Consider the following 27,513-nt stretch of genomic DNA (forward strand, 5'->3'; position numbering starts at 1 on the left):
CCTTCCCTGCTGTATGTTTCTCTGGCTCCTGGGGCTCTGCCTGGTCTACACCTCCCCTCCTCACTCCTTCTCTTTGAAGACCACGGGCTGGAGTGGCAGACAGACCTGGGATTCTAATTTGCTACATGACCCCAGGCAAGTCCTCTAACCCCTGAGACTCTTACTGTCCTCACCTGCAAAGTGGGGAGAAACGGGGTTGTTGTGAGGATTAAATGAGAGGCATAGTGCCTGGCACATAGTAGGGAGCTTAGCAAACCTTAGGTCTTGGCTAGCCTCCTCCCAAATTCAACTAAAAGGCCGGACTCAGATGCCCACCAATGTGTCTCCTGGCCCCTGCCCTCACTGTCCTCCAGTTTAGTGACCGGCTGCCTTTGAGAGGTGAGGAGGTCTAGGCTGGCAGAATCCATGCTGAGAATCAGGCCCTGATCCACTCTTTACTTCCATGATCTTGGGGGACATCACTCAACCTCTCAGCATGAGCTTCCTCAAGTGTGCCAGCAAACTGGAAAGTTCTTATGGCCAGACATAAGGCCACTGGTCAGGTGAGGCCAGGAGGTTTGGGGCCTGACATTCTCAGGGTGGCCTTGGGGAGAACAAACCTGGACACTGAAATGGAAAACAGCAGGATGCTGAGAACTCTGGGAGATGTGTGTGAAAGGAGGTATGGACAGACCCAAGGTAAGAGGCCATCTGGGCAGCGGGAAGGGGAGTCAGGTCTGTGCAGTTACTGCTGGGCCAGAATTATAGGGAGGTTTGTATCCTAGTTCTGCTGCCCTGGCCTTGACCATCCCCCATGTCAACCCTCTCTTGAACTTTCCTCCCTGCCCCCCTAATAAGTCAGAGAGCCACTTGGTTGGGGGAGCACAAGGGTCAGCTACAGCAGCCAGAACCCCAGACCCTTCCCCAGGACTCCTGGCTGGCCCCACCCCTCAGGCACCAACTTGGGCCACGGCTGGGACCCCGAGCACAGAGCCCCAGGCCTCCTCTGCTCCCACCCCAGGTCACCCAGAGCTGACTTCCAGCCCTGAATGCAGCAGCATCCGGAATACAGCAGGGAGGGTGCAGGGCACCATGCCCACAGCCCAGGGTGGGTTCAGGGACACACACACAAACCAAACTCTCTCTCCACTTTATATACACATACAAGTAAGCCCCACCTGCACTCAGAAGGCCCGGAGAGGGCCTTCTGTCCTCCATCTTTGGCATCAATCTGTCAAAATCAGCTTTTCAGCATGAGACTGCTCACTCCTTTCTGTACAACATGAATTAAATATATTATCTGTCTTTGCGCTGAGTCACAGGACATTCACAGTACAGTGGGGGAGGAGTGGAGGGACTTGTGGGGAAGCCAAGACCCTCCAGGGCTGCTCCTCAGGCTGAGGGGGGTGTGCAGGGGACCTGGCCCCCCCTTGGCCTCGCCATCCAAGATTCAGCCAAGTGTTGAGGAGACTTTGGGAATAGAATAGGTGTGCTCCATAGGGATGGTGGGGGGTGCCTTCTCGCGGGGCCACGGCCCTAACACTCCCAGTCCCCTGGGGCTCGGGGCTCGGGATCAAAGTCTATCCCGTCCTGTCCCACCTTCCTGTACCTCAGACTGCGGTGCTCTCTCTCTGGTGACCGCCCTCTGGGGAGGCCAGGGGCATGGGGAGGCTGGTGCCCAGATAGGGTGGAGCAAGGACAGAGCCACGGGGGCTGGGAAGGAGGGGACGAGGGAGGCTGTGCCAGCCCCAGGGAGCTGGCACCAGTGTCAGGGTGACCCTGCATATCTGGGTACCGTCCTCAGGCCCCTGGCCCAGGGCTGGCTTACCAGTGCTCAGGGATGATAAGCAGGAGCCACTCTCGGGAAAGGGTGGAAGGTAGGAGCTTGGGTCAGAGCTCCAAGGGCAGTGCGTGCTCTACCACTTGCCAATTTAAGGCAATCCCATTCAGACTGGGGAGACGGGCGGGCCCGGCTGAGCTGGCAGGAGTGCAGCTGGCGGGACCAGGCCACCGCTGGACTCAACTGGGCGTCCAGCAGCATACGGGGCCTCTGGCGAGGAGTGGGGAATGGGAACAAGTGGGGGATGATGAGAAGAGGGGGTGGGGCTACGACTCCCTCTGTTGCTCTGGGGACACCCGCCCCTCAGGTGGGGGTGGGCTTTGGCACACACGTTGGCACCCAGGATTCCAGGGTCCCAGACAAGGTGCCATGTTGCTTCCTGCTCTCAGGGGGGAAAAAGGGGAAAGACGTGTGGGCTCCAAGGGGCCTGAAAGGGACTCGACCAAACCTGAGGCAGGCAGGTACCCTGGGTGGGGAGGCATGGTGGTGCCCATGTTCAAGGCATAGCGCTCTGCCCAGCCTCTAGATTCTTCTGTCCATGTGGGTTCCATGCTGGTGTCTGAGAACTTTAGGGTGGGAAAGTGTCTGAGATCGCTCCCTGTCCCCTCACCTCCTCCCAGGGAAGCAGCTCATGCCCAGCCCCAGGGAAGGTGATGGAGGGGTTGGTGTCCAGGACAAGGCCACTGGGGAGGCATGTGGGAAGAAGGGAGAGGAAACAGCCGTGGCCAGCAGGGCTGCTGAGAGGTCTTCTGGACCGGCCGTTAGCCCTCACTCCTCAGTCCTCCGAGGCCACACAGGCCCCATCCTGCCACAGTTGTGCTCAGTGTGACCTCTTGTCCCTTGGGCCACAGCAGGGTGGGCACAGCTCAGAAGATGCTCTGCCGCCGGCTCTTCCCTCGCCCTGGAGAATGGAAGGAAAGATGTGGGACTGCAGGGAGAAGGCTGGGCCGAAGGTCACCTGAGATCAGGAGGGACGGGCATCCTCCAGAGCTACTCTGATAGAGCCAGCAAGAGCATGTGCTTGGGAGCTGGTCAGCCCTGGGTTCAAATCCCATCTCTGCTACTTACTAGCTATGTGAAATTGCACCTTAGCCTCCCAGAGCCTCAGTCTCATTGCCTGTGAAATGGGGAGCATTAACTAATAGTATCAATTTCAAGGGGTATTTTAGGATTAAATGAGATACTGCATGGAAAGCACTTATCATGTCTGAGGCCATCAGCTGGTCTAGAAACAAAGTACAGTTCTCCCAGGATGGAGGCCAGAGAGCTCAGAATTTGCAGAGAGAATGCACCAGGAAAAGCGTGCACCTTCATCAGGGCTACTGTCAGATGCAGCGTTCTGTCTAGGGTGGGGGTTGAGGAGGGAAACGCAGGAGGAGGAAGCCTGGCAAGGAGATAGGGAAACCAGCCCCTTCCCTGCTCCCCACGGGCCCCCGGAAGACAGGCCAGTGTCAGGGAGGCCACGCCGATTCCCACGGCAGGAGGGGCTGCTGGGCCCTATCTCTGTTCCTCAAGAGGGTGGAGCCGCCTGCCCTGGCCTCCTCTAATAAGAGGAGGAGGTGGGGGAGGCACGAGCCCCTACCTGGCTGCTGAAAGGCCAGGCCCCGGTAGCCTGGGTCCTTCTGGAGCTGGATCTCCTTCAGGGAGAAGATGGAAGCAGCTGGGGTGAGAGAGGGAAAAGGCCGGGAGAGAGCTGAGTGGAGCTGGCCCTGCTCCTGAAGCCTGAGGTCCCCACACCCATCGAGCACCCCCTTAGTTAGGACTGGCCCAGGAGCACCTAACTGGGCCTTTCAGGCAGCACCTTGGATCCACAGGGTTTCCTCCCCTCGTTACAAACGAAAACCCAAGGAGGGGCAGCCAGGCTGCTCAGCTAGACCCAGGGCCTCTGGCCTCTTTGTTCCGGCTCCTCCACTCACACCAGCTGCTCCCTTTCTCTGGTTCTGGGGTGGCCCTGCCCCCTTCCCCCAACCTCCCCTACACACTCACTGTCTTCGAGCTGGTGCACACGCTCCCCCAGAGACCGGAAGTAGGGGTGCCTCAGGGCCGCCTCTGCTGACACGCGACTCTTGGATTCGTACTGAAAAGCAGAGGGTGGGGGACTGCAGGGACCCCTCTGGGCAATGCTATTCCCATGCTAAGTTATATGACCAAGAAGGGAAGGGCCAGAGTCTAACCTGAGAAGTCCCTGGGGTCAGCTGCCCGCTCAAGCCAAGGCAGTCTCAGAACTCAGGGTCTCAGGTCTCCAGCCACCAGGAGAAAACCAGAAATGGGGCTTTCAGAGAATGACCTCCTCTTGGGATGGAAATACAGATGCTGAGGCATCTAAGATCATAGCTTTAATAGTAATATTAACATGTAATGCTAACAACTACCTTTTATCGTATGCTTATTCAAGACAGGCACCATTCTAAGTGTATTCCATAACCTCAATTTATCCTCAAGACCATCTTACAAAATGTGAATGATTCATTCTACTTTGCAGTTGAGGAAACTGAGCCACAGAAAAGCTCTGTAACTTGCCCACAGCTACACAGCTAGGGTCTGAATTGGGGTTTGAGTTGGGAGTGCACCCACTCTGAAGTCTGTGGAAGCCAGCACTCCCCTCGGGCCTGGTGGGTGGAGGGTACGTGAGGGAGCCGGTTCAGGCTCCTGAGCCCACCAGCACGCAGGTGGGACGGAGGGCTGGGCTGGGATCTTGGGGCTTCAGCTCTCTGACTGCCTGGCCCTGGTCGGCGTGGGGGCACACTCACCAGGAGGAGGCCGGTCAGGAGGTTGATGCCATCAGTGTCCAACCTGCGGGAGGAAGGAGCTGGCACAGGTCTGGTCTATGGGGGTGGGGTGGGACGGGTGGGGCTCACAGCCACCTCCGGGAGGGACGGCCAGGCCCACAGGCAGAGAGGAGGAGTGGGGAGGAGGGGCTACCTGGGAGCATGACTGATGAGCGGCTGGGGCAGGTATCGGGGGAAGTTGTAGGCTCGGAACTCGGACAGGGCCATCACACCAGGCCACGTCTCTTCCGTGGGGGTCCCTGGGGAGATGAGAAGGGGTGGGGAGGGGTGAGAGGCCAGAGCCAAGGGCGACTTGGAGGGGTGCAAGGTAGGAGGTGGGGTCATAGAATGACTGAGTCCACCGGGGGCCCCGCCCTGTAGAGATCCGGTGGGAGCTGCTCTTCCCAGTCCAGATATGCGCCCGGGCTGGACAGAGTTCCGGCGCCCCCTAGTGGTGAGAGGGAGGGAGCGGCAGGAGACTGACCAAGGAGTCGGAAGATGAGGTGCAGCTCCTCCTTGACCGTGGAGCCGGGGAAGAGGGGCCTCCCTGTGGCCATCTCGTAATGGATGCAGCCAACGCCCCTGCAGGGAGCAAGGGGCAGGGGCGGCGTTAGGCTGGACCTCCTTGCACCAGCGCTTCCTAGCGCTGCTCCACCATGATGCCCTGCCACAGTGACTCAAATGGGTCATGGCACCGGGGTGGGTGGCCCAGGGCTGCAGAGGCTCCTAGCACAGCACAGCCACCCACTCCAACCTCCCTCTGGGGGCTTCTCAGGGCTCTAGGACGCTTTGATCTCTCCCCTTTCACTCTATAGGATTTGGGTCTGCATAGCCAGCACCCATGAGGGAGCTCTTCAAGCAGTGTTGTCTCAAACTTTCCATCATGTGTCCCTCTGGAAGAGAGGAGTCCACAAATCCACTCTCCAAGGAAACCCCTGGTGTAGGGCACAGCAGCCATTCATCAGAAAACTGTGTTTTACCTTTAAAGTTCGGCCATCTTTTCCTTCTACACTGAATCATATGTGCGTTAATTTTAAGAAAAAAAGTATCCCTTCTAAATTTTTCAGTAGAACTGACGCTTGGGTAAGATTCATCATATTTACTGTGGGGGCCCTCCTGTACCCTCTGGTAACCCCCTATGTACCCCTGGGCGAATATTTCAGAAGCACAGCCTAGGAGAGTCTATTTAGAGCCAGGGAAACCCCAATGTAGCTCTGACTTAATTCTATTTTTTTTTTTTAATGCATCTTTTTTTTTCCCCCCCCGTAAACTTGCTTCTCTTTATTTTATTTTTTGGCCATGCAATGTAGCATGTGGGGTCTTAGTTTGCCGACCAGGGATCGAACCCGCGTCCTCTGCATTGGAAGCACAGAGTCTTAACCACTGGACCACCAGGGAAGCCCTCAATTCTTTAACATCCAGTTCAACAGGATGCCACATGGCTTTTATTCAGAAGAGGTTAGACAGTCCTTCGCAGAGGCCCTTGGGGCAGCAAAAGCGAGTCGCAGGTGCAGAAGCCCCTGCCCCACCCCCCCACCCCCCGCCCAGTCCCACAGCGCTTGCTTACCACATATCAATGGGGGTGGAGTACTCCGTGGACCCCAGCAGCACGTCGGGGGGCCTGTACCACAGGGTCACCACCTCATTGGAGTAGGTCTTCGTGGGCACTGACTTGGCCCGGGCCAGTCCTAGGGACAGACCCATCACTGAACCGCCCCCACCCCGGACAGTGCCCACATCCTGAGGAGACTGCGTCAGATTCCTCCACCACCCCGCCCCAGCCCTGTGGGCTCTGGCGCTCACCGAAGTCGGCCAGCTTCAGCTCCCCTCTCTCGTTGATGAGCAGGTTCTGGGGTTTCAGGTCCCGGTGCAGGATCTTGCGGCGGTGGCAGTAGGCGAGGCCCCGGAGCAGCTGGAACATGAAAATCTGGGGGAGGGAAAAGAAAGGAAGCAGTGCAAGGTGGGAGCATGGCCCATGGAGGGGAGGGGGGAAGGGAGGAACCCTGCGCCTCTTCCCCGTGGCTGGGACGGCGATGGGGACAAGACTGGGTGGAGGTGAGGTACTTGGAGAGCTACCTGGTTCTCCTGCCCGCGTGGAAGCCACATCCCGGGCCCCATCCACCCCAGGGAATCCCATCCAGAGGGCAGGGCACCAGGTGCACAGAGGAGGCAGGAGGGTGGGGGAGGAGAGAGTACCCCAGCCGGGGAGCTGAGAGGCGCCACACTGGGCCAGGAAGCCTGCCTGTGTGGGGATGTACGCACACGGAAGAGGTCATTCATCCCTCTGAATTTCCCCAGAAGCCTCTCTTCACCCTGGCAGGTAACTCATGCTCCCATTTGACAGATCGGGAAGCTAACGCTCAGCGTTAGAGCGCGGAGGTCCATGACACGGAGGCTCTTACCTTGACGTTGTGCATGCTCATGAGGTTTCCACAGTGGTCCAGATACTGCTTCAGGTCACTGTCCTGGAACACAGGGCCTGGCTCAGCGCTCGCCCTGACCTGACACCTGGCCAGGAGCCCTTCCCCGGGCAGGGCCCAAGCCGAGGAGTGGGACAGGTCCCTGGCTCTGAGCTGCCCCTGAGCCTGGGCCCTTGGGCCATTCCTGCACGGGAGCATCTGAGAACCGGATTCCAGAACAAGGCCTGGGCCACCCCCACCCTCTCCCCCCCCCACCCCTACCCCAACTCACCAGGTACTCAAACACCAGGGTGAGGGAGCGCTCCGTGTGGATGAGGTCATGCAGGGTCACAATATTGGCATGTTTCAGGTTCCTCAGTAAAGACACTATGGGGAGACAGGCCTGCCTGGGTCCCTTAGGCCCCATATGCCCCTCATACCCTCTCCTCCTGGGATCAGCCTCAGGAGTCCCCATTCCAGCAATGACTCTTGGCCCCCAGGCTGCCACCAGGGCTCAGGCCAAGAACCCCTCCTCCCAGGAGCCCCAAGACTACAGGACCCTAGGATGCTGTACCCTCTCGGATGGCAGTGCAGGGCGCGCCTTCCTCATGCTCCAGCCGGATCTCCTTCAGGGCCACGAGGTTCTCTGTCAGTTTGCTGCGCCCTTTGAAGACTGTGGCATAGGTTCCCTGGGAACAAGAACCCCAGCAGCCCAGCCACATTCAGGCCCCGCTCTCCTCTGTCCAACGTCCTCCTCTTCGTGCCTCTGCTTGGGCCGTGACTTTGGCAGGACCGCCCTTCCCTACCCCCCCTTCACTGAAATTCTGTTTCTTCCAAAGCCCACTTCTCTGTGAAGCTGTCCCTAACTCCTTCCCGGTCAGAAGGAACTGTCCTTCCTGTAAGCCCCCAGCAGGCAAGGTGTCCCTCTATTATAACACCAGTTTTGTTCTTCCTTATGTTCTGTTGATGTTTACATATAGGTCTCCTCTGGGTTCCTGGAAGGAAAGGGCCACATCCTCCTCCTCTCTGTAAACCACTGCCCACCCCCAGCCTGGAACACAAAGCCCAGCACAGTGTTTACGGAAATAGCTAATAATTACACAGCACAAAAGCTTATAGTGACCTACTCAGTCCTCACAACACCCTATGAGGTAGAACAATTAGGGATCTCCATTTGACAGAGGAAGAAACCAAGGCACAGAGGGAGGTCACATAGCTCACACCAGGCCACGGAGCTGGTAAACGGAGGAGTTGGGATTTGATCCCAGACAAGAAATATTTGCAGGAAAAGAAAGACTGGATTCTGCCCCAGAGCCCATCAGCCACTTCATCCTCATGCCCTCCTCCAGGACCTGGGCCCACCTTAACACCTGCCAAAGGCTGGGCCAGACTGCATGGCAAGATCTGTGGGACAGGGGTAGCGTGACCGCAGATTGGGGAAGGCTGGGGGAGACCCTGTTCCTCCTCCTAGCCATCCCGCCTGGCGGCCTGGAGAACACCCAACCCAGCCTCTTACCTCCCCCAGTTTGTCCAGTTTCACGTATGTTTCCAGTTTCCCAAAGCCGATATCTGACTGAGAGGGAGAGACATAGGGTCCTGTGAGCTTGAAGGCCCCAGCAGTCCCACATAGAGTACACCTCCCCACCCCCAGCCTCCAGGTGGAAAGGGAATGAGACCCCCAGGGGGTCTGAGGCTAGCAGGGTGAGGGCAGCCCCAAATCCTCCCTCTCCACTTCTCTCTGTCCCTGTGATAAAGGAGGGAGGCCTTGGAAGTGTGAGTTTCTTTCTCCCGTGGCAGTGGCGGGTGCAGAGCCCAGGGTTGTAGTCCTGGGATTGCCACAGGCCTTTATCACCTGTCTGTCTCCATCCTGCTCAGAAGCCCCTCAAGGGCAGGAACTGTGCCTTTTTCTCCACTGTACCTTGGGGGTCCAGTTCAGAACCCACCTCCCTACAGCCTCTCTCATCAGCACACTTGCTCCAGCTCAGTAGTACCCAACCCTTAACAATACAGATTCCTGGGCCCCACCACCCAGAGTTTGATTCTGTAGGTATCTGGACTGGAGACCAGAATCTGTGTTTTGTAAGATGCTCCCAGGGAAATCTGATAGGCAGCCAAGACTTGGAAACACGGGCCAGCTGGTTTATTGACCTCACCCTGGTGAAGACTCTGGAACCCAGAGGGGGCTTGGAGCTCAGCTCCAGCACTGGTGGGGCTCAACTAGGGAATGGAGGTTGACCAAGAGCACCAGCGATGGGAATCCTCTCGGCCAGCAGGTGGCGCCAGAGGCCCAGAAACCTCCTTGGAAATTGCTGCAGGCCTCAGCTAGGACAGGCAAAACCAGGACTGATGTCTTGCAGGGGAGAGGGTGTTCCACCCAGGCGACCTCTGACCCTCTTGGGACTCACCAGGGAGGCACGGCGGGACATTCGGGTGAGAGGTTTGGGCAGGTCTGGGCTCTCCAGCTGCAGCTTCTGGAGGAATTCCTGGGGCAGACGGATGTCCATGGGCAGAGAGAGCCTCTTACTGATGTCCTGCAGTGGCCAGGATGAGACAGGGGTGCCAGTGTTTGCTCCAGGGTAGCTAGGGCTGTGGGACCCTCACCTCTGGCCCTGGGCCTGGCTTTCCCTGTGAACAACCCCAGCAGGACTGAACTGTGAGGCTGTGAGGCTTCAAAGATGTGCTGAGACATACATGAACATCCAGGGGTTGCTGTGTGACCTTAGGAGGTCCCTTTCCCTCTCTGGACCTCAGAGTCACCATCTGTAGAATCAGATTCCTGCAGACACTGCGATTCTGCAAGCATATTTTTCACACACTTGGGCACATGTATGTGGGTCATAAGACCAATAGTCAAATTGTCTCGCCCTTGCTACGTACCAGGAATGTCCTGAGCACGTGGCATATATTCTCATTTAATCTTCTCGATGACCATTTTAACACAAGAAAACTGTGGTACATAGAGGTTGCGTAGCCTGCTCAAGGTCACAGAGCTAATCAATGGCAGAGCCGGGATTTGAACCCATGAAGTCTGGCTCCAAGGCAACCACCTTCCTTGGCATACATTTGCGGATGTGTCGTAGAGCCTGGAGCCCCTCACCTCCATGGAGAAGCGGCGCTGGTTCTGCCGCCGGTACTGCATGCCAGGGGACAGCTGCCCGGGGTCCTCCCCTCTGTCTGCGGGGGAGAAGGTGCTGGACTCTGGCTGGGGGTCTCTGTCCAGAGGACGGAGCTGCAGGCCTGAAAGGGAGAGGCATCAGCCACCCTCCCTGCCTCTGCCCCGGCACAGGGGTGGGGAGGAGACTTCACTCTGCCCTTCCCGGACCAAGGCCAGCCCCAAGGCCAGCCGTGCTGTGTGTCACGGTGTGTCAGGGAGGGTGGGGAGGGGCGGGGGGGATGCCGGGTGGGGAGGGGCGGGGGAAGGGCCCCAGACCCCTCACCCTCATTGCGCCGGTTGTGGAGCTGGTTGAACTGCTCTGTGAACTCGGCCAAGGACTCCTCGATGGTCTCGGTGCGGGGCACTGACAGGGAGAAGCGACGCTTAAAGTTCTTCATTTTGTTCATGATCAGCAGGCAGCAGGCCGCAGGGTCCTGGGACAGAAGTGAGAAGAGCGGGTGAGAACACGGCAATGGGTCCAGTCGACACCAAATGTGAATTCTGGGTCTTCCCATCAAGCTCTGTCGCCCCGCACTCAGGGGCCAGGGTTGCATCTTCCTAACCCTCTTCCTCCTTGGGAATCTCATCCCCCCAGGATTCCCTGTCCCTGGGGAGATATTCACAGGGAATATTAAGGAAGCACAGCAAAGTACTGCTCATAATAGCAGCTTGATGTGCCAATAGGATCCTGAAGGCCTCCCCAGGGCCAGATGGTAACCTTTTAGCTGCTGGAGGTCTAGAGAGTTCTGGAAGGAGGCCAGGGGTGGCAGGGAAGACACCAGAAGCGGGTGGCCCTAGGGCCAGCAGCTCTTTATCAACTTGCATGGAGGAGGCTGAATATGTCAACAGCCAGTAAGCCTTACTGATTGATGCCCATAAGCTGAACATAGCTTAGCCTACACCCTTGTAACGCAGTCTGGTCCAAACCCCACTTCATCCTAATATTGACACCTGGGAGTCCCTCTCTGGCTTGTCCTGGATCCCCAGGAGACAGGAAAAGAGAGGAAAGGGACAAGGGAGAGGATGTATACATCTGAGCTGGCCCAGCCCCATCCCTCCTGCTGAAATATGGGAGGTCAGGAGCAGTTGAATGTCTCAAGGGAAAGACAGAAATCTACCGGAAACAGACAGGGCCCCCAGGGAGGGGAGGCTGAGCACTGCCGGCCCCTTCCGCACCAGAACCCCAGCAGGCAGGGTGTCTACTGCAGAGAACATGATGAAGGAGAGGGGTGGGCTGCTCTGCTCACCCCAGGGCCCCTTCCCCAGCGAGAAGAGGTTCCCTCCCTGCAGCTCCTCAGCCCTCTTGCCCCCTGAGTGAGGGGACACCCGCTGGCGTCCCAATGAGACTTGTGCAACTGCTTCTTCCCATAGACCCTTCCTTCTCTGTTCTGCCCTGAAAACTCAGAGTGGGGCTGTCATGCCTTCCCTTCCCTTTCCCCCCTTCCCCTCCCCTCCCCTCCATGGTTTCATAAGCTCCCAGTGTGGCCACCCCCTCATTTCTACTCTGCCTCCTTCTCCCTCAGCTACAGTGGGGCTGGGATCAAGAGGCCTCACAAGGGCCCCCACCCACGCCTGCCATGAAGCCATCAGGGCTAGCCCTGTGATGGGAGGGGGCCACCCTGCACCCTCTCCCAGCTTTTACCCATGCACCAAGCACAGCCCATTTCCAGAGGATGCTCTCAGCACTGTCACTGGCCAGTAACCAGTTGCCAAGGCAACCAGGCCCCTCCTGAATCCTGGTTTAAGGGATTATGGGTCAGTAACATGTTTACTTTGTTTATGGATCACATCCTTCTGTACTCAGCCAGCCTGGAAAGGGTCCTTTCCCTGGCTGCCCCCAAATGCAGCTAAGTTGTGGCCCTCCAGCTCCTCTGAGCCCAGAGACTGGGTATTGCCAGGCACTCTTTCGTCAGGCTGGCACCTCTCAGAGTACAGGCGTTGGGTCTGCACTGCCAGCCGAACCTATCTCTGTCAGTGGGCTATGAAGTCTCACTCAGTTCGGCTCAACAAATGAAGTGCCAAGCATTACACTAGGCACTGGGGTTACTGGTGAGTAAAGCCTGGTCCCTCTTCTCAAGGAACCTGGGGGCTGTGAGGCCTCCTTTGATGAGAAGGTAGCTGAAAGCTCTTCTTCTTCCAGCTTCCTTGCAAAGCCCACCAGCCTGTAACTTTCTTACTTCTCCATCTCCAAGCTCATTCCTGCCAGTCAACCTCAGCCACTCCTCCTGGCTCTGTGCGGTGTCCGGGCCTGTCGTCTGCAGGATTCTCATGGACAGGAAGCTCCCAGAGGCTTCCACCCACCTCACTCCTGTGCGCAGCCAGCCGGGGATGGGGGGGCCATAGGGGGGCTTCATGATGTGGCAGCGTGTAGGCTCCAGTGACAAGAGGACCTCGACACGCCCTGCCTGTTGACTCATATTTCCCACACGACAGGAGAGTGGAGATGTCCCCATTGTACAGATCAACTGTTTACAAGTTGGCTGAACATCAGCATCAGCAGGGAGTATTGGGAAACATTCAAATTCCTGGGCTTCGCCCTCAGATTCTGGAACTGAGGCTCTGAGGATGGTGCCTGGGAAAATTCATTTTTTAAAATCATCCCCCATCCCACAAGTTGCATGGGGTGGCCAAAAACAAACAAACAAATGAATAAAACCCATGCCCAATGATCTGAACACTGGAGCCATGGTTGGGAAGCACCTGAGGTCTAGGTAAGGGATGGTTATCTGCCCAGGTTTCCAGATTGCACTAATGTGCTGAGATGAGGAATCCTCGAAGCTGCGGAGGCACAGGAAGGCGGAGGAATGCTGAGTGGAGCAGGAGACCCACCAGAAGGGGAGAAAATGTCTGCCCTGCACAAACCGATGCCCCAAGCTCAGTCATGGTCATCCTAGGGGGTGGGGCGACTGGGCACTTGGCTCCCTGAGGTCTGGGCTCTGCCAAGAGGGGCCAGTCACGCCCTCTTCTAAAAACAGGCCTCCCCATAAAGCCATCCTACAGTCTGGGATTTATGGGATGGCACATTGGGTTTGTGGCTCAGGAATCCACCAGTAGCTGCCACATATCTCACGCCCTTGCATTTGCCTGGAGGGGAGGGAGAGGGGAGCTCATCAAAAGCCTTCTGCGAGGGAGGCCCCCAATCTCTACAAGACAAAGGAGAAGCAGCCTGAACTGCACCTGCCCTCCTTGTTAGCAGCAAGGAGACACCAGTGGGACCAGGAAGCAGGTGGACGGTGAAACTGGGGACGGCTCACTTGAGCAGGAATGTGGAGCCAAGCAATGCGGACGATGGGAACCAGCTGCTCTGCACCCGGCCTGAGAAGAGACTGAGAGGAAGTGGCTGTCACTGTAGCAGGAGCGATGGCGGTCAGATGTAGGGATGGACTTCCTGAGGGTGGCAGGGGAGCAGGCGGCAGGGGTGGTGACCACGCAGAGTGGACGCTGCCCTCGGATGGGGACAATTGGGGCCTTGAACCCGGCAGGGTCTGGGTGTGACAGGGCAGGCTGGGCAGTGAATGGTCTGTTGTTCCCTACCTCAGGACACAAGATGCCTCTGTGACTTCTTTCTTTGGAGAGTCAGTTCCTCAGATTTGAGGGTCAGGGGGGAAGGGCGACAGGAAGAAGGCCTGTTACCTTCGTGCCGTCTGCCCCTCACCCCCATCTGGGAATAGAAGGGCTCAGTGTGACCCAGCCTGAAGCCAGCCCAGGGTTGGGCACAGTGTGGCCTTTGTCCCCAGGGCCAGGGAGCCATCTGGGGCTGTCCCCGGGCAACTGGTGCCAGGGGAAGAGGGAGACGGGTGTCCAAGGACGCTGGCCTGGCCGGGTGGGGTGGGGGGATGCTGAAGGAGAAGTCCCCCTCAGGAGCTGCAGGGGTGGGCAGGCAGACCCCCAACCAGGCCTTCCCTTCTGCCCAGGTGAGTCCTTAAAGTTCTCGGCCTACCTCCCATCGCCTCCTCCTGGGCACATACCAGCCAGCCCAGCACTTCCTGCTGGTGCCAGAGAAGCAGGTAGCACAGGAGGAAGGAGGAGCCAGGCCGAGGGGAAACTGACACTTGCCCAGAGGCCACTGTGCGCCCTACGAGAAAGTGCTGGACTCCTGGAGTGTTAGCAGGAGCGGGCACTCACAGAGCCACCATTCTAACCCTCCCTGGCTCGCCCCTGGAGGACAACGTGGCTCCCAGAGGGGAACTGACTTGCTCAAAATCATGCAGCAATTTCCTGGCTGTTGCCAAGTACACAGACTCAGTGACCACATTGCTCCTTTCTTCTCCTAACTGGAACTCCCCCACCCTGCCCCTCCCTGCGGCCTAGGCTGTAAGTGCAGTTTTCTACCTTGCAGGTCTCCTCCACCGCCACCCTGAATTAAAGTCAGACAACCCCAGCTTCCAATCCCGTGCTACCACTAGCAGGCTGATGACGGCGATTCAGTGACACCATCGCTCGTAGCTTTGGCTCTAGTCTTTCATTCAACAATTATTTATTGAACATCTACTACGTGTCAGGCACTGTTGTTGACCCTGAGAATCCACTTGTGAACAAAACAGACATTAATCCTGCCCTCATTAATCCTGACACTCTAATGGGGGTGGGGAGAGGCAACAAAGAAAATAAGTAAATAAAATATACGGCATGTTACATGGTGACAAGTGCAACAGAGAAAAATAAAACAGGAAAGAGGGATGGGGTGTGAGAGGTGGGATGTTGCAGTTTCAAACAGGGTGGTCAGGAAGTCTTCCCTGAGAAGGTGACATCTTCTGGGAAAAATTCTGAGTAGGCACTGGGGAGGGAGCTAGTCATACAGGATCTGGGGGAAGCAGGTCAGCAAGGGAATAGTAGGTGCAAAGGTCCTGAGGCAGAAGTGAGTTTGGTACGGTCTGGGAACAGCACTGTGGCTGGAGAAGAGAGCTGATCATGTTGGGGCCCCTCGGGATTTGGGAGGGTTTGCGGGGATGACTGATTTGATCCCATTTAGGTTTTAATAGGCTCCCTCTGGCTGCAGCAGGGAGCTCGGTCAGGAGGTGATGGCTGGGGGAAGCGTAGAGCAGTGGAGGTGGGGAGAAGTGGCTGGATTCTGGGTATATTTTGAAAGTGGAGCCAGAGGGATTTGCGGACAGATTGTATATGGCGTGTGAGAAAGGAGTCAAGCAGGACTCTGAAGGGTTTGGCCTGAGCAACTGGAAGGATGGGCGGCCATTGTGGGGATGAGGGATGGCGGGACTGGAGGTCTGAGTGGGGTTTTAGGCATGTGTTTCATGTCCAGTGGATGTCTGAGTGGGGATGCTGAGTGAGCTGACACAAGGAAGACACCCAGAAAATGTTAGCTCTCTTTTCTCCTTTTCTTTTTCTCTCAACTTCCTGAACAGATGTAAAAATGTACCAGAAAAGAGGCCCATATAAAGCTCATCAAACACATCCCTCACAGACGTTCTTATAGCCCATAAGGCACTTTGAAGCCTTGGGACGGAAGAGGAACAGGGAACAGGCAACATGGTTGGCAATCGGCAGGCCTGAGCCACCAGATGGAGAGGGAAAGGCCAGGTAGGAGGGGTCCCCCCAATTATTGACGCAACTTGGCAGGGCCACGCCGGGCAGGGGACCTGGGCCTCCTAGCTGACTGCTCTCATCCACAGGGCAGGCCAGGCCGGCCCACGGGCCCATCATCCAGGTAGTACAGAGGTGGCCTGCTGCTCCCCACCCCCTGGACAACCTCTGCCAGGCCCCAGAACTAACACCTGCCTCTAGGCTGGGACACCTGGGTGACCCAGACCGGGAGACCATGGAGGCCGAAAAGGAGATGGACAGAGCATCCAGGGAAGCTGGGCCACAGCCTCCCTCTCACAGAAGTTTGGCTGCAGACTGGGGCAGAGGGCGGAGGTCAGCTTCACTTCCTAACCTCTAGGAAGCCAGGCTCTGAGATTCCTCAGAGAACTCTTATGAGAAGCCCCTTTGCCTTCCTCCTGAATAAAGTCCCATTCACAATAAAGCCTGCAACCCAAGGTCCTTCAAGACCTGCCCTCCCGTTCCTCTCGGGCTCTGCTCTCCCCACTCCCCAACACAGCATGCAGTTCAGGTCCTGGGTCTTCAGAAGCTTCCCAGATCCCCTAGGACCGCAGGGTGCCCATCTGATGGGTACACTCCATGAAAGTACATCATCCACGGGATCACAGTGAGGACTTTCCTCGTGCCTCCCTCACCAGGGGTGCTTTGATTCCTGTGCCTAGTGCTGGTCACATACAGCAGGCCTGGCTGGCTGTTTCACCAGCACATGGAGCACCTACTGCATTCCAGGCACGTTAGATACTTTTTCAAGTCCCTCTTTTTGCTTTGTTTTCTTTTCTTTAAGCGCTCAGTCTCTGTGAGTTCAGGGACAGGGGAGGAAGGATGTAACTTCCAACTGCCCACTTTCTGAAGCCCAGAGGGTCTGACCCTTGGTCCCAAAGGCTGACCACCAGCTACGATCCTTATGACATTCTCTGCTGCCCACTTCCTGCCCCCACCTCAGCCACTCAGCCACTCTGGGCCTTTGGGCAGGTTTCAAAACAACTAGAGGCCACGGCTGACCAAGTCTGCAGACGTCATGAACTGAGACTTCAGAGACACTCCCTCCTTCCAGTAGAACTGTGCCTGCAGGGAGCCAGCAGATACCATCTCTTCCTTCATCCTCTAACTGACCCTGCCTTGCACAGCTTGAGGCTTTAGTTTCCCTAGTTTGCGACAAACCTCAGGAGAAGCCAGTCACCGCGTGACTGCCTGGAGCTGAGAGGCAGTGGCAGAAGCAGAAGCAGAAGCCCTGGAGCCCTCCTCACTCACCTCATTCCGCGAGCTCCGGCCTGGCTGAGAGACGCTGTCAGCCTGGGGCCTTCTGAGTGGCCAGAATCAAGGGGACAGAGAGGCCTGTGGCCACTCTGCCAGCGAACAGATGCTCTGGACACAGGGACAGAGCTCAGAGAAGATTCTCACAGCCCCTGTTGGAATGCAGGAAGCAGGCGGGGAAGGCCTTCCAGGAGCAAGCAGGACTAACCTGCAAGAAGCCGGTCAGGAGGCGAAGCGTCTGGGGCTCAGGGTGGCCCCTGTCCTGGACAAATGCACCACTAGCCTCCACGGCGTCCTACCTGATGCAAAAGTCCCACAGTGAGGGCCACGTGCTGCCCAGGCCTGCTCTCCAAAATCCTCTGCAGTTTGGAGTCATGGAAGAAGTCCCAGCTCTCCCACCTACTAGCACTATGACCTGGGAAGACACCCACGCCTCAGTTTCCTTGTCTGCTAAATGGGGATAATGCCTAACCTCCTATCCAATTGCCACTGGCTGCGAGACCTAACTTTCCCAGTTGCTTTCTGATGATGTCACTTCCCTATTTTGAATCCTTCAATATTAACACCACCCTCAGGAAAAAGTCCAAACTCCAGTGGCCAGAAGACTAGGCCTCCTGTGTTTTGACCCCTGTCTCCTCCTTGTCTCAGCTCTCACCCCTCCCTGGGGGGTCCAGCTTTATGAAATGTACTTGGCGTTCTCAGGGTAAACCACACTCACGGCCCACATGAACCTTCACTTGGCCTGGGATGCCCTTCCTCATTTTTCCCTAGATAAAACCGCTGCCAAACTCAACTCAAGTGTTGCTTCCCCTGGGAAGCTGCACGTGGCCACCCGTCCTCCCTCAAAGGTAAAATGAGATGCTTCCAGAGCAGCCTGTGCACATTCGTGACTAGATGGTGATGTCTTCATGGCAAGAGCGTGGTCTCAGGCAGCTCTGCTTCCCCAGCGCCTCATGGTGGAAGGAACCTACCAGGTGCTCAGCCAGTGTTTGTGGAATGAATGAACACATGGCTGAATTAGACCATAGCCAGTGCACCATAATGACTCGTTCAAGCCTCCTTCCTCTATAGACATTTAAACATTAGGGTCATTGAAGACAAAGACCTTTTGGCACCTTGAACCCCCAGAACACTCTGTCGGTCTGTGTGCAGACCCTTCCGCTCTCAGGCAGGCCAGGGACCTGTTTCTACGTTTATCTTCTCCTTGTCAGGCCAGCCCCACTCTTAGCAGGTGGGACTTGAGCCCACGGGGATGGCCTGGCCCTGCCCTCTTTCTGGGCACACTAGAGCAAGTCCGGGGGTCCGTCAACCAGCCCTGGACTCCCTAGGACATCTTTCCTCCTCGGTTCTCCTGGCTCGCAGTGGGAACTGGAACCCAGGGACCTGTGGGCCAGGGACAAGGGGAAAGCCAGCAAAGTGTTCCTATCTTCAAGGCTCAAGTCAGGCATGACCTCTTCCTGGACGCCTTCTACGATGCCCCTCATGTCCTCTCTAGCCTGAAACCCTGCTGGCCCAGCCAGGTGGGGGCCCCTCGTCTGTGCTCCCACGGCATTCTGGATGTCCCCAAGTAGCACCATTGGCTCCCTGTACTGTAACTGCTTGCTTGTCTGTTTACCTAGTTTGCCTGCAGGCTTGTTAAGGGCAAAAACTGGGTCTGACTCATCATTACACCCCCATGTGCCTGACATGGGGCCTGGCACCAAGCAAACCCTCAAATGATCAGTGAGCAAATCTAATAAAGCTGAAAATTCCTGGTTCTGGGAGCTATTTGGAGGTAAGAGGGCTGCCAGGAGACTGTCAGTTGCCCACTGGACTCCAAGCCTCATCTGTAACCTAGCCCTCCTTCTCCAGCCAACTCTTCCCCATGGCAGTGGGGGGAGCGTGGGCTGGGGCAGAGGGGGCAGCTTCTTGCCGAGCAGCTACTCCCCCAGTGAGGTCTGTGGAGGCCTCAGGGTTGGCAGGTGCCACAGCACAGTGAGGGATGGACAGGGGATGGAAACGATCCTAAAGAGAGGTACCAACTGAACATGCACCGAGTTGGGGCCTCCAGGGCTTGTGGAGAGGGGGCTTGGCAGACCTTGGGGCCCTCCTCATGGGCTCCCATCCCCTAGGGGCAGACTTCCAGGGCCTCACAGGTCAGGTGCACTACCCAGGCTCAGACCTTGGCCTCACCCCCTACAGATGACCCCTCCTGACCACCACCACCCCCGCCCGCCCCATTGGTGTGGGCCCCACATCAGCCCTGCTGATACTCTGCTCTTTTTGGCTTCCTGAGGCTCAAGGAATGAAGTCACGTATATCATCTTCTGGTATTTTCTTTTCAGCCTTTTCTGGAGACCCAGCTAAGGCTGGCCTGTAATCTTTGCGGAGGCTCTGGATTTCTAAGTGATAAGATGGGACAAGGTGCCCTTCTGTCAGCTCTGGTCCTGGCCGTGCATAACATCCCAGACCAGAGGCTGGAGCAAGGAGCCAGCGCAGGCAAGATCTCTGTCTCCCATGTCTGCTTCCAGACCAGGCCTGCCTCACCTCCCAGACAGAGAAGACCCTTTTCCACTCCTCTTAGCAGCATCCATTAAAGACCCTCAAGGAAGGTCCCTCACCTAGTACCCAGTGTTTTTAAAATTCCAGAGTCTGGAACCTCTTCTTAGGTCTTTCTTCCTAAATCCCAATGGAAATAGCTCACAACTGTTTCCTCTCTGTTTGCTTAAGGACAGATGCTGATGCCCACCATCCTCTATACAATCAATAGGAGGAGAAATAAAGGCATCCAGGTCACCTCTCCTTCAGCCTTCCCTTGTCCAGATTGAAGAACCTGTCATGGGATCTTTGTTAACATCTCTTTGGTTTTCTCGCCATGTCCAACTTTAGCAACAGAATGGCAGGGGCCTTCAAGCTCTGGCATCCCGGGGGACTGCTCAGTCTCATGAGCAGGGAGGGCAGGAGGGGAGGGTTTCCCAGCACCTCCAGACCACATTTCTATTTATACTCCACTCCCAGCCCTCCACCGCCACCAGTTTGGCCCAACAACGCCAGGCCCACATTCTGAAGGACCCTGGCCAACATTCTCCATCCTTTAGGGCAAGCTGGCTTCCTCACACTCAGCATGGCCTCCCTCTCACCAGGCTGGGCCCAGGCGGCCGCCTCGGCCTGGACCACCTCCCTGCTCCTCTCTGTCTCCAAGGCCCCCTCTGGGATGCCTCTGAACATCCTGCAGTCGTTCACCTGTTCTTTAAACGTCCCATCAGCTGCACCCACCACCCAGAGCTCAGGGGTGGCGCTGGTTTCTCCTAGACCCTCTCTCACTTCACAAGTACCCACTCAGCACCAGGCACTGTCCCAGGCTCTTGGCTTGTCTTCCCCTCCCCCAGCCTTCTGGTTCTCCTGCTTCTTTCTCCCTCCCTTGTCTGGTGGACTTACTTCCTCTACCTGTCCCTGAATGTCGGCGCTCCTGAGAGTTCCCTCTTTGGCCCTTTGTTCCTCCCCATCTACACTCATCCTGGTGACCTCATGCTCTCCTGCGGTGGAAACCACCACCCATGTGCTGATGACTCCCAGATCCACAGCTCTGGCCCCACCAAGCCCCTGAGCCTCACACACACAGGCCCAACTGCCTGCTGGGCATTTCGCTCTAGATATTCCCCTAGGGTCTGAGATCATAGAATTACCCCACTGGGCCTAGGACAGTCCCCGAGACAGCAAATAGTTTGAGATGTGTATTTAAATGAAAAGGGCATTTGTGTACAACTTGTAAAAGCTGTATGTGTGCTAGATATACATGTGTCATACATGTACACTATATAAATATATGTAAATACACTGTATATAATCCAGAAGGATATAAATATAGATATGTGTGTGTGTGTGTATATATATACCCCCCCACACACACACATATATATATTCCAGAAGGATCTAAGTTAAAATGCTAACAGTAGTTATATAACAGGGTGGCAGAATTATGGGTGATTTTAATACCTTCTTTTTGCTTATTTGCATCTTCTAATATTTCCATAATGAACATTCACTGCTAATGTTAAAAGAAGAAGTAACGCTTCTTTTTAAATGAAAAAAAAGTATTTTTAGGTAGATTCCAGAACGATATAGTGCAAACCTTGGGAGAACTATGGTTTTCTTGAGCAGGGTCGGCAAACTTTTCTGTAAAAGGCCAGACTGTCAGTATTTTAGGCTTTGTGGCCATATGGTCTCTGCCATTATACAGCTCTATCCCCATAAAGGACCCACAGACAAGATGTAAATGAATGTGTGGCTGTGTTCCAGTAAACCTTCACTGTGGACACGAAAATTCGCATTTTATGTAATTTTCAAGTGTCACAAAATATTACTTTCAACTTTTGAATTTTTCCCAACTACTTAAAACTATAAAAATCATTCTTAGCTCACGGGTCAGAGTAATATAGGCTGGATTTGGCCAAGAGCCATGGTTCACCAAGCCTTGCCCTTGGGCATCAGTGCCCGCATGGCGTTTGAATCCGGCACCCACTCCTTTGGGAAGTACTTATTTTCCTCCTATCTGACAAGGAAGAGGTCTTCCAGGCCTTTCTCGCCCACTGAAGCTGTGGCAAGGACCAGTGGCCCTGGCCTCAGCTGGGGGAAGGCCCTGTGCTGCAGAGTTTGGGGGATCAGAGGCAGAGTCCCTCCTGGGGTCTCCGAGCACAGCTCACCTTGCCAGCAGGATTGGCAAAAGCTGGAACCACAAACCAGCCATCCTGGACGGAGCTCTAGAAATCTCCTGGTCTGTGTCCTCGTTTTTCGGGTGAAGAACGGAAGACTCAGAAAGGGGAGCGAGCTGCCCAAGGCCACTGGGTTGATGGGGCAGAGCCGAGACTAGAACTGAGGGCTTGTGACTTTGAGTTCCATGCCCTTTCTGCTCCCCCAGGGTTGGAAGGGATGGCAAGGACCTGGCCGGAGATGGCATTCCCCGCACCGGGCACCATTATCAGGGAAATCAGCAGCCCACTGGAGGGCTGCCTTGCACAGGGAAGGAGCCAGGCAGGTCTGGCGTCAGCCCAGAATGTGGCACCCAGCCCAGCCGTGGCAAGGGGTGCTGCCAGCTGGGCTCCGTGCCAGGAACAGGAAGGGGCTCAGGGCCCCCTTTCCTGGCCTCAGCCTATGCCCTGCTGGCAGAGGGGGTCTAGAGACCCAGCACCGCTGATGTCATGAGTGTGATACCCTCCAGTGCAGGACCTACCACCTACCTGCTTCCAGGCACTGGATCCTGCCAGGATGTGGGGAAGGACAGCCACGTCCCCTCCTGGGCCTGGTCACCCAGCAAGAATCTCCTTTGCTGGGTGGCTAGGGCCAGAGGAGAGAAGGAGCCCCAGTTCCTGAGGGGATCCCCAAAGGCAGGAAAGGGGAGGCTCCTTTAGGGAAGCAAGGTGTGAGGACAAAAATCATTCTGGAGATTTGCCAGAGCTTCCTACAATAATGATAAAATGGAGAGGGCGCTCAGGGTAAGGGAGGGTAGAAATGCTTTAAGAACAGAGTTTCCTGCCCAACTGGGGGCCTGAACCCTGGTTTCTACAGGGATCAAGGAGCGGCCAGGGTCCTGAGAACTGCCAAATGTGGCCACTAACTCCGTCTGCCACCACCCTCGATAATGACACCAGGCAGGGCAAAATTCAAGGAATATTGTGGACATTATCTCATTGGAATTCTCACAACCACATGAGGTAATACTATTACTCTCTCCATTTTCTAAATGAGGAAACTGAAACTTGGGTGAGCAAGTTCCTTCACCTAAGGCAACCACTTACTGAGCGACAGCGGCAGGATTTGCACTGACCCTGGAGTCCGTACACTGCCCCCACCCACGGTGAGCAGGAGACACTCCACACACAAAAATGATGAACGCACCAGCTGGCCATTGTCGCGTCATGCTATCTACACTGACCCCTCTATTTCCAGGGAAGACTTTATTTAATGTTGGAAGGGTGGGGTGGGAGCACAGGGTGAAACCATTATCCAGAGTTCCAAGAAAGAGGGTCTCACCACTGTCCCTTCAAAAGTTCGGGCCAATGTCTCCAAGACCAGGGTGTCCTGTCTCACCAGGGTCATTCATGCTGTCCGGAAGCCTCAAGACCCTTTTCAGTTCAAAGGCAATTCTCACACCCGCTTTCTCATTGCTCCTCCTCTGCAGACAGAACCGTGGAGGTTTCAGGAGCAGATGCGCTCTCCTTCAGACAGGAGGTCTGGCTGAGATGCGCCTACAGCTTTCCCTCTTCCTGGTCTGCTGCTGCGCCACTGGCCAGCTCCTGCTAGGCCCAGCCACTGGCTCTGTCATGATCCTGGGTCCCAGACCCTCTGCCTGAACTGCCGGGAGTCCAGCCTCAGAGCTGGGTTCCGTGTGTGCGCACACATGCGCTGTGGGGACCAGGACAAGACCTTGGTTTGCTCCCACCCCCTGGAGATGGGAAAATGCCTACTCAGCAGCTAATGCCAGGAGGGCAAAGGGTCCAGGGTGGATGGGGGAAGAGAAATGTGACTCACACCCAACGGGGTGAAGCTAATCAGGTGAGTCTAGATCCAGGCCAGCCACTCCCTCCCGGACAACAGAGCAGAACAGGGACTGCAATTAATTAAGTACTGGGGGAGGGTCTTCTTACCCCAGGGAAAGGAGGCCCTGCCAGAGGCCCTCAGAGAAGGGAGCTGTTGGGTTTCCAGGTCCCAGTGCCTACCTCACTCATCCTAGAAACTGGGATAGAGGGGAAGGTACAGTCCCACAGCACAGGCTCCTGGTCCCCTCCTGGCAGGTTCTCATCCAATTGGTACCCCACCCCACCCGCCATTCTCTTACACAGAGCCCTCCTCCCCAACCTGGAGGAACAGGAAAGATACTGTCTAAGGGCCCGGCCTGATGGCATTAGGAAAGCCTGCCTCCATCTCTACTGAAAGCCAGGCACAGTGCAATAACTAGGAATTCCCTTCCAAATAACAAACACAGCTACCGGTTATTTAGCATTTGCCGTGTGCCAATGCATTACTTCATTTAATTCATGCAACAACCCTCCTTATTATGATCCCCATTTCACAGATGAGGAAACTGAGGCTGGGAGAAGCTCAAGAGTTTGCTGGGGAGAGAGAAGTCACACAGCTGGTATTGATACTTGCAGGAGCTGGGCTGGCCCTCTCCTTTAGGCCTCAAACTCAGGGAAGGAAAGAAGAAATCTGCAGAGGGATGGATGGAGATGCTGGACAAAAGTCCAAAACAGGGTGACCCCAGAAAGTAGAGGCACAGTTGGAGTAGAAGCTGGGAGAAGCCAAGCCAGGCTCTGCCCTATAGTATGGGGCTTGTTTGCCTGGGCACAGGAAGGCCAACTTGGCAGAGGACAGTCTGGGTCTGTCGAGAAAACAAATGCAGCCATAAAGGCAGCTTATCTCCTCAAGGCCCGGTGGGGAGGCTTCCAAGGCAGGCAGCTCGATCAGTCCCATGAGATCTTAGACCAAAAACCTACTTGTTCCTCAGACCGGGTACCCTCTCTCCTGCAATCCACGGAGAAGCTTGGTTCTGCCTGGCACAGGATAAGAGGGAGCCTCCTTACTCACAGCACCAGCCCCATCCTTCCTTCTCCAAGGACTGCTATAGAACCAGACAACTCCAGAGTAGGCTGGCATCTCCCTTGATGGGGCAGGAACTAAGAGACAGGGGCCTTGAGGTCAGATGAAGTGGGCTGGATCCCACCTTTGTGGATTTTGGGAAGGTTGGTATCTCAGAGTCTTTGTTTCCTCACCATAAAATGAAGATAATAATACCTACTTCATAAAGCTGTCTGACACACTACTTGGCACCCAATCAATAATAAATGCCCAGTCAAAAATAAAATCAATAAACGGTAGACACTGAGGCATTCAGAAATCGGATGTAACTTACTGAAGTCTACTCTGGCTCTGGAAACCCCAGTAACTCTGGGAAGAATGAAGGCTCCTGGTGGGCGTGCGCGGCCAGCGGGGAGAGTCCCCGTGGGCAGTGAGGTTGCAGGGCTAGGGGAGGTCAGCCTCACAGGTTCCTCAGGGGCACAGGAGGTTGACTGGGGCAGGGTAACCCGAGACAGTAGCTCTGCTGTGGCAAGGTGACCCTCTCTCCAGAACACCTTCAAGATGCAGACCCAAACCCAGGAGCCAGTGTTGCCTGGGGCCATCTTCGCCTTCCCCCAACCCTAAGCAAGGTGGTCCCAGCCCCCTGCCCAATTCAGAGGAAAGGTAGGGGATCTCTGAGGCCATGTCTGTCAGCCAGACATTCCAGGCATCCTCGTCCTCGAGGATTCTACTCCCTCAGGCCAGTGTCCGGGAATGTGCTGTGTGCCCATGCCCAGTGGAAAACGCCACACGAACATGTCGAATCTCACAGGGCGCTGACACAGGAGGGGCAGGCTGGTGGTGTCAGTGAGTCACAGGGCCCAGGACACAGTTGGGGAACTGCTGAGGGCCGGGCTGCGGGTGGGGCTGAGGTTCTGGGAAGCTGACCCCCACTCCTCACAGCCCCAACTCTCCCACCCTTGCTGTTGGGAAGGGGTTCAGAGAGAATCAGAAAGACGTCACTGGTGCCTAGCAGGGCGTTGACCCCAAGCACAGAAGATCAGTTACTGTCTCAACAACCGGCCTCCCACCACAAGGCCTGCAGACAGCTCCAGAAACCCCCGCCCCTAACAGGGAGAGAACAGAGGCTTCCAGCCAGAGCGGACCTCAGATTTCTGATTCCTGATCGTCTCCCCCGAGACAGGAGAATCCTCAAGCCACATCTCCCAACAGGCCACCCACCCTTTCCCACCGCTGCGTTAACCCTTTGCCCGCTGCTGCTGGGTGGGGAGGTGGCACTGCCCCTTTGGGCTCCCGGGTGGGCAGGGAGAGAAGAGGCGCAGTAACTCCCAGAGGCCCCCACTCAGCCCCCCCCCACACCCCTCAGCGCTGGAACCTGCAGGGCTTCATGTGTCCTGTCCTTCCACCTTCACCCCAGGGCCCTGGCCTCCCACCCAGCCCCAGCCTGCCTCTCTGGAAAGTTCACCGGAGCCCAGAAAGCCCTTCAAGGCGGGATCTGGTCCCACACTGGCGGATTCTCCCGTTACCAGAGACTCCTGACCCTTGCCCTTCCCAGAAGGAAGGGAAGTGAGAAAGCGCCTGGTTCCCGATGGGGTGGAAAACTTTGCTTCCTAGGAGCCCGGGGGCCAAAGTGAGTACCGGTGGAGACTCCCGGGAGTCGGGGGGTGGGGTGGGGGTGGGCGGAGGATCTGAGAAGGCAAAACAGTCCTCCCTCCTAAGCACCTGGAACCTGGGACTGGCCTTCGCAGGGCATCGCCCACCCCCCAACACTCTTGTCCACTCGCCTCGTGATCTCGGACCTCCCCATGTCGCTCCGGTATTTCCCTCCAACCTCTCGCCCCAGGGCAAAAGCAGAACGGCGCCTTTAAGAGCCGCTCCGCTTACCTTTGCTCCTTTCACCCGGCACCGCGGTGCCCCCTCCTCCGGCCTCCCCTTCCTCCCCCGGCGGGCCGCCCGCGGGACTCACCGCGGGTGTCCTGGGGTCCGCGGCGCGCCGGCTCCAGCCCGCGACGGCCGGGGTGCCGCGGGTCTGGGCGCCCTGCTGGGGTCCCTGCCCGGGCTCGGGGCGGCTTCCCCAGCTCCGGAAAGGTGAGCGGCTCCCCAGAGAAGCTGCAACCTGAGCTAGAAGAGGAGGAGGAGGAGGGAGAAGGGGAGGGGAAGGGAAGGGGTGGAGGAAGGTGGGGAAGAGCAGGGAGGGGGAGGAGGAGGAGGAAGGGAAGAGCCCGGCCCCCGCCAGAGTTTTTCACACGTACAAGCTGACTCCTCCCCTGTCCCTCCTGCCCTGCCCACAGCCGCTGCCAATCCCCAGGGCTCCCTCTGCCCGGGTGCCCACCCCTTTCTCCCACTCTGGGAACCAGGGTCCAAGTGCCTCTTCCGGTTTCGTTCCTAGGCCTGGCTTCTACCAGCCCTCTGGGACTGGCCCTGAGAGCCTTCACTAGGGGATGAGGCCGTCCGGGCTCACCCAGGACTGGGGCCAGGTCACGGGGTGATTTGCTGAGTGTCCATCCCTAGGTGTAGCCCTTCCAACCTTCTGAGTCTGAACCTGGATCCCAGCACCTGGCACCCCAGGAACTAATGTGCATGGCCAGGTCCTGTTGGTCATTTTCGCCCTTAGAGTTCTTGACAACAGTATTCCTGGCAGGGCTGTCCCTCTGTCCTGTCCAGTGGAACTTGTCACTTACCTTTAGGTAAGTAAAGGTATTCATCACTCCCACTTCCTGCCCTGATGAGTAATGCAGTTTGTCCTTTTGGAATTAAACCCCGCAGGCCAAGTGAGAATCATCCAAGAAGCCTTACAGAATAGCTAGTGCTAGTCCAGCTTTCATTTTAGAGAAGGAGAAACTGAGACCCAGAAAGGATATTGGATTGGCCCAAAGTCTCACAAGGTTAGTGGCAAGCCATGATTAGGATCCAGGCCAGTGGCCTCTCCTCCTCCCCCTCCACCATCGGACTTAAGGGATCAAAGGAAAACTGGGATGGAATGAAGTGGCCCCATCTGGGCCCCTC

The 27,513-nt window shown here is 56.4% G+C and overlaps 1 protein-coding gene across 1 annotated transcript; it reads right to left on the reverse strand.

Annotated features, from left to right (window-relative positions):
- Positions 1-1,115: 1,115 nt before the first annotated feature.
- Positions 1,116-26,724, reverse strand: CDK18 (cyclin dependent kinase 18). The gene is made up of 16 exons (XM_061187426.1): positions 26,474-26,724; positions 10,424-10,574; positions 10,084-10,223; positions 9,392-9,517; positions 8,503-8,559; positions 7,561-7,675; positions 7,279-7,373; positions 6,990-7,052; positions 6,391-6,514; positions 6,155-6,275; positions 5,072-5,169; positions 4,742-4,847; positions 4,570-4,612; positions 3,806-3,896; positions 3,402-3,479; positions 1,116-2,720 (listed from the first exon to the last, which is right to left on the reverse strand). The coding sequence occupies exons 2-16, from the start codon at positions 10,545-10,547 to the stop codon at positions 2,686-2,688; spliced, it is 1,416 nt and encodes a 471-aa protein (XP_061043409.1). The 5' UTR covers positions 10,548-10,574; positions 26,474-26,724; the 3' UTR covers positions 1,116-2,685.
- Between the last annotated feature and the right edge of the window lie 789 nt (positions 26,725-27,513).

The sequence above is a fragment of the Eubalaena glacialis genome, chromosome 3 (assembly GCF_028564815.1).
Source record: "Eubalaena glacialis isolate mEubGla1 chromosome 3, mEubGla1.1.hap2.+ XY, whole genome shotgun sequence".
Classification (NCBI taxonomy): Eukaryota; Metazoa; Chordata; class Mammalia; order Artiodactyla; family Balaenidae; genus Eubalaena; species Eubalaena glacialis.